Source organism: Xiphophorus maculatus, chromosome 16 (genome assembly GCF_002775205.1).
Source record: "Xiphophorus maculatus strain JP 163 A chromosome 16, X_maculatus-5.0-male, whole genome shotgun sequence".
NCBI classification, from domain to species: Eukaryota; Metazoa; Chordata; class Actinopteri; order Cyprinodontiformes; family Poeciliidae; genus Xiphophorus; species Xiphophorus maculatus.
The window spans coordinates 21,825,433-21,831,703 of record NC_036458.1 but is presented as its reverse complement, the minus strand read 5'-3'; the positions used below and the strand labels follow the sequence as shown (position 1 = coordinate 21,831,703).

The window sequence follows — 6,271 nt, the reverse complement described above, 5'->3', positions numbered from 1 at the left end:
AAAACGCATTTTACACTTTGTTGATGCTCAATTTCAAACAAAACACCCTCTGTCTATTTGGGTCTTTGTGTTTAAGAAATAAAAATCGAAACTTACCCAACCCGCACTGAAGGAGAAATAGAAACAGAATCCAGTCACCTGTCCTCCTCTTATTCAGGAGATAAAAATCAAAACTTATCCAAATATTATCCACCGGCACTGAACGAACCAAGCAAACCAAAAAATGCGCAGCCTACTTCTGTGTCCAATCGCGTGTGTGTGGTCACCTGTCCTCCTGAATTAAAAACAAGACTATTTCACTTAACAATATATAGTTATGTATTTATATTTGTAGATAATCTCCATCTGTAAATGGCTTACCATGCTTGATTATTTCCTGAGTAGCCACGAAACTGGCACATGTAGTGAAATTTGCGTCTTAATCCACTTCTTGAAGTGACTCCTGCTCGCTTCTACGGAGCCCTCTAGGGGACATGGCGTATTGTTTTCTTTTGCGTTCCCTCGCAATACTTTACTGGTCAGTTATGCAGCATAATTGAATCCTGCAAGCCTTTCTTACGGTGGGCGCCGTACTTTCTGCTTTAATATAAGGTTATGTGAGGTTTTTCCATGAATGTTAGAATCTTTTTGTGAAATATCTGAAGTTTTATATCTTTCTTTAGGATAGAAAGGCGCCACAAACCTACGATATAAACAGAAACCTTCCGTAAGTAGGAAAGAAATAAAAACACATTATAATTTGGACTATTTCTGAGTTATTATCGCGGGTAATAAATCACCTGACAGGTTTGATTGTGTCTCTGTTGTGTTCTAGTCTGAATGGTTTAAAGAGCTGCTTTCAGTGCCGCTCCATCTCAGCCTTAACAGACATAAACATGCAGTAAAAAATAAATCGATTTTCAATCAGTGTTTTGCACCAAACAGTTTTGACTATTAACAAGTTTTTTTTATTAAAAACACGACAAACTAATGATGGTAAAGGGCCGCACTGGGTTAACTCGGGGAATCTCATCTGTCCGTTTATCAATCAACTCCAAACCTTTTCTTTGTTCTGTCACAATTATCGATTTATTCCATTTTGATGATCAGGCTCCAAACTTTGCAAGGACTGACCGCCCCGCTCACACAAAGCCAGTATCTTTCCCATTCACACCTGGTGACGTCACTCCCAGGTCGACACACCTAAGTGTCAAAGCCTCCTGCTCCTGTCATATCAATAATCACTTATTTCATTCATATGGCTCTTACAGAGCCTCAGTGAAAACTTGTTTATTATTATTGCATACTGTACTGCATAACATAACAGTACAGTATTGCGAGGGAACGCAAAAGAAAAAAAATCCCCATGTCCCCTAGGGGCCTCCGTACGCTTCAGCCTTTCGCATCAGCTCCGAAACGGCCTTTTTTTCTCTCCTCTCCCTCGGGATATTTTTTAGCAAAGACAGAGTGTTTGTTCTCGAAATGTCTTTCAACATTTGACTTCTTGCTGTTTGCCAGTCTTTCGCCACATATTAAGCAGCCTGGTGAACCAGTTTCATCAGCGGTGAAAGCAAAACGATCTGTCCACGTAGCATTAAATGTTCTGCCATCTTCAGAATGTTTCCTTTTCTTGGATTTATTCATGATGTATCTTCCAGGCAAGGATCAAAAAGTCTAGTCACTAGACCATCTTAACACATGATTAGGCTTTAAAATTTCACTGTAGCTCTGTGTTTTCTTCAGGACTGTCCCACCAACTCTGACCAGCTTCCCTGTTCTTAAAACAGAGCAGCTCCCCTCCTCCCACTCCCACAGCATGATGCTGTCACTGCGTTTCCATAAACATTTGTTTACGCGCATTTTAACGAACCGCATTAGAAATGGTTGATGGAAACAGCAAAATTTGAAATAACTTCCTTAATTTTGCAAAAAACGTTTTCCGCTCACCTGAAGTGGCTTTTGGCTTTTCTGAAAAAGAGCTGATGTGGTAAAGAAGAGATGGAAAAGCATTTGCTGAAAAAGCTCTGAGGTAACGAACTCTTGGACCCACTGGTGGGTCGGTGCCTTACCAAAGGCACACAATTCCAACTGGGTTCTTATGTACGTGTCTATATTAAAAAAGAAAAAAATGTGGAAATCTGAGTTTGAAAAGTTGAAGATTTGCTAGAAATAATTCAAATTTTGAGAATAATCTCAGGAAAAACACAAACATTTCTGACTCAAAAGTTTTGAACTCTTGGACTTTCAAAAGTTGAAAGTTTTTGACTTTTGAAACTCAGAAATTTGCTTATTTTTTTTCTATAACATTTCAGAGTTTTGGCAGGAATTTTCTCTGTGGATTTTCTTTCTATCTACAGTGGCCTTAATACGCCATTGTACATTTGTGTGTGTTAGCGTGGATGACAACCGTTCCAAAACAGATTCTGTGTGTATTATATTAGCTTTTAAAATGTTTTTTTTTTTTTTTTATTCAGGTGGGTGTGTACAAGGCCTGAGAATCTGATGAGGTCACAACTGACCAATTAGATTAGAGCATTTTGAAAGCCTAAATATATATTTTAAATTTCCAAAGAAAAATTGCTATATTGTAGTTTATATTCTAGATGAAATTGATCATCTTTTCATTAACTATATGACATCAAAACATGCTAACACTATTATATCTTTGTCCATGTCCAGTCTTACGTTCATCTAGACTGCCATGCCTGCGTTGGAGGTGATCTGCAGCCTGATTGGCTGGCTGTGCCTCTACCTGTTGTTCTGCTCCACCTTCTCTCACCGAGGGCCCGAGTGGAACTGCCGCTTGGTCACCTTGACCCATGGCGTCATCATAGTGCTGCTGACGGCTTACGTTGTGTTTGTTGACGGTCCCTGGCCCTTCACACATGCAGGTCAGCAGCAAAACACAGAAACTGTGATGCGATGGTTCAGTTCGAAGGCAAACATGGCGCATTGTTACTCAGAACAATAAATCCAAAGCCAATTTACGATGGTTCTCTATGTTTAAACCAAATATTAAGTGGTTTTTATTAAGAATGACTGAGATAATTTTGGAAGTCTGATTCCCAGAAGTTGAAAAAAGACCAGAAACCATTCTGCTGCTGTTGAATCTGAAGACATGCTGAGCATGGACACAAAAACAGGTTTGGTGGGTTTAGCTTTGCAAAGAATAAGGGGTTAAAAGTATCACATTAAACCTGTAGATCTCAAAAAATGATTTGAAGACGGCTGTTATTGGTCCAATAGTTACATTCTTATAGGATTAAGATTTCATTTTTTTATCTTCTCTGCAGGTACAGAAAACACTGACCTCCAGATATTTGCCCTGGCAGTCTGCCTCGGCTACTTCTTCTTTGACCTGGGTTGGTGCGTGTGCTACCGGAGCGAGGGCCCAGTCATGCTGGCGCATCACGCCGCCAGCATCGTGGGCATCCTCCTGGCGCTGCTGATGGGCGTGTCGGGCTGTGAGACCTGCGGGGTGATCTTCGGCAGCGAGATCACCAACCCGCTGCTGCAGAGCCGCTGGTTCCTCCGCCAGCTGGGACTCTACGACAGCCTGCTGGGCGACGCCGTGGACCTGCTCTTCATCCTGCTGTTCGCCACGGTGCGCGTCGGCCTGGGGACCGTCATGTTTTATTGCGAGCTCACTTCGCCCAGGACTTTGCTGATAATGAAGCTTGGCGGCGTGGTCATGTATCTGCTGGCCTGGGTGTTCATGGTGGACATCGCCAGGTTCGGCTACAAGAAGACCAGGGCCAAATACAGGAAGTGGATGGTGAACCGCGAGCTCAAAGAGACAAGCGAAGAAAAACCAGTTGGGCACCAAGAGTGATTGAGAAGACTAACTCAACCGCTTTCACATGTTTTTAACAGACGCTCCATGAATTTATTTATTTATTTTACCTGCGGTACAGTGGACTGCAACATTTTTAAAGTCTGTGTAAAAACAATTCTGAAAAACCTTGATAAGTACATTTATTTTGCAAACTAAATAATGATCTGACAGCGAGCAGAGCATGCGCATTAAGAGGTCCGACCTTTAGAGGAACTGCCAGCAGGGGGCGCAACTACATACATACTTTCCGAGGTGTATGCGAACATGTCATCGCCCCCCCTGCTCCCTGCTCCCCGACATAAACTTGTATAACTCATTTTTAATTAAAGTATCAATAATAATAAATGTACATATATGTGAATAAATTGTTGCCCTCAGGGCAATTAAAAAAGAATGAAACAAAAAACAGGGCAATATTTCATAATTTAATATATATTTGAGCCAAAGAGCCACTTCTGTTAGCCTGTGTCTAGAACCGCCTGTGAGCTGCAGGTCTGAGGCTTTTTGTTAGCATGTTTTCTATCATTCTTACAGCTTCATAGGAAGCCTGATCCAAACTGGCAACCCACATTAATAAAATGGTGAAATAATATTGACCACAAAACAAGGAGGGTTAGGGTGAGAACTGTCCATATAGTACCGTGGAAGAAATGTTTGAAGGCTTGTGCATGAATCAAGATGTATTTGAATCAGCATATAAACGATTTAGTAGGAATGGTGTTGAAAAGGCAAATTAAAGAAATCTGGATTAATCCATATAGTAGACCGCTGTTAAAAGCTTGGAATGCAAATATTGATATCCAATATTGTGTTGATGCATATGCATGTTGTGTTTATATTGTATCTTACATGTCAAAAATTTAACGTGAAATTGGTTTTCTTCTAGGAAATGGACAGAAAGAGAAGCAGCCAAAGAAGGAAATGTTTGTGCTAAAGAAGCTTTAAAGAGATTTGGTAGAGTCTATTTGCATAACTGTGATGTTTGTGCTCAGGAAGCAGTGTATAGACTCACCAACATGCATTTAAAGGAGTTTTCTCGGAGCGTTATTTTTATTCCAACTGGTGATAATATTGTGAAAATGAGTTTTCCCATTTCTGTTTTGAGACAAAAGCTACATCACAGGATCTTACCCCAAAAGACATGTGGATGACTGAGATAGTTGACCGCTATAAGAATAGGCCGAATGATAATATGTTTATAATAGGTGCCTGGTTAAGTTTGCTTCAGATTATAGCGTTTTGACAAAAAATGAGAAATGTAGAAATGCAATAAAGTTGAATAATGACTTTGGGTTTATTGCAAAAGAATTTGGACAAAACCAGCAGCTGTTCGATATGCGCGTTTCTCTGAAACAAAAGAGCCAGAAAAGTTTTACTAAAGCATAATGCAGTTATTTCCACCTTATCGCTTTGATAGTGAACTCAAGCCTTCAAGTTGTGCAACCTTTGGTGAGTTTTACAGAACTGGTTTGTTTGGATTTGTTGATGGAACAAAACCTTCAGTAAAGTCTGTTGTAGATTTAAGTAGGAGTGAGTTTGAGTTGGAATCTGTGGACAATGTTACTGGTGATGTAATGCTGGAAGACGATGGGCTGAATGGTGTTCTGAGGTTGAACTGGAACGCTTGGAGTGTGTGGTATTACAAAAAGGAAGACAAATAGAAAACAGTGATCAGGAACAAATACCTGATTTAAGTCTGCAGTGTAAAGACGTTTCATTATTTGAGAAAAATAAATGAGAAGAATTGAAAGCCTTGCATTGATTAGATCTTTGGATGAAAAACAGTTCTCTGTTTTTTTTGTTTTTAATTAAATCAGGCAGTATTGTTTAGCCAAGCTTAGTGGAATAAATCCTTAATAACTGCACATTTTTATTACAGGTGGTGCTGGCACAGGAAAAAATAATTTAATCAGGGCAATTGAATATGAATCAAAACGTTTATTGTCGACTGTGCGTCGATAGTTGCTTATCAGAAGTGTTGTTATTGGGTAAAGGAGCACATCTTGGGTAAAAATGTGATGGCTGATATCTGACATCCGGGAGATGAGTTATTGTCACTTCCTGTTTAGTAGTGAAAGATTAGCAAGAACTTCCTGTAGGGTTTGATAGACCAGATAGTGACTTCCTGTTGGAAGTGGGAGGGGCGCAGGTTATGTCATCAGGTAACCATGTGAATGTGATGAGGGCTGGTCTATAATGACACATAGAAAGTCTGATGCAGCTCTGACTTTGTATGTGGAAGTTATTGCACCTTGATGTTTTATGGCAAATAGTCAGACTTTGACACTAAGCCACGCCCACATGAAAAATCCTGTGATAACTGTTTGACCTTCAGTGCCTCAAGGTTATGCTGAGTGATTCTGAAGTCCGTATCTCAAAAGCTGATAACGAGTTCGATCAGATGCGACGTCTATAAAAAAGAGGAAATGGCGGCTTTGATCCAAAATGGCCGTCTTC

The 6,271-nt window shown here is 40.2% G+C and overlaps 1 protein-coding gene across 1 annotated transcript; it reads left to right on the top strand.

The window, feature by feature from the left end:
* The first annotated feature begins 2,680 nt into the window (after nucleotides 1-2,680).
* LOC111611660 (transmembrane protein 136-like) lies at nucleotides 2,681-3,811 on the top strand. The gene is made up of 2 exons (XM_023349235.1): nucleotides 2,681-2,870; nucleotides 3,273-3,811. Exons 1-2 carry the CDS (start codon nucleotides 2,681-2,683, stop codon nucleotides 3,809-3,811), a joined length of 729 nt encoding a protein of 242 aa, XP_023205003.1.
* The last annotated feature ends 2,460 nt before the right edge of the window (nucleotides 3,812-6,271 follow it).

Coding starts and splice junctions, on each gene's coding strand:
- LOC111611660 (XM_023349235.1), top strand. CDS start 2,681: ATGCCTGCGTTGGAGGTGATCTGCAGCCTGATTGGCTGGCTGTGCCTC. Junction 2,871..3,272: donor CTGGCCCTTCACACATGCAG/GTCAGCAGCAAA, acceptor TCTTCTCTGCAG/GTACAGAAAACACTGACCTC.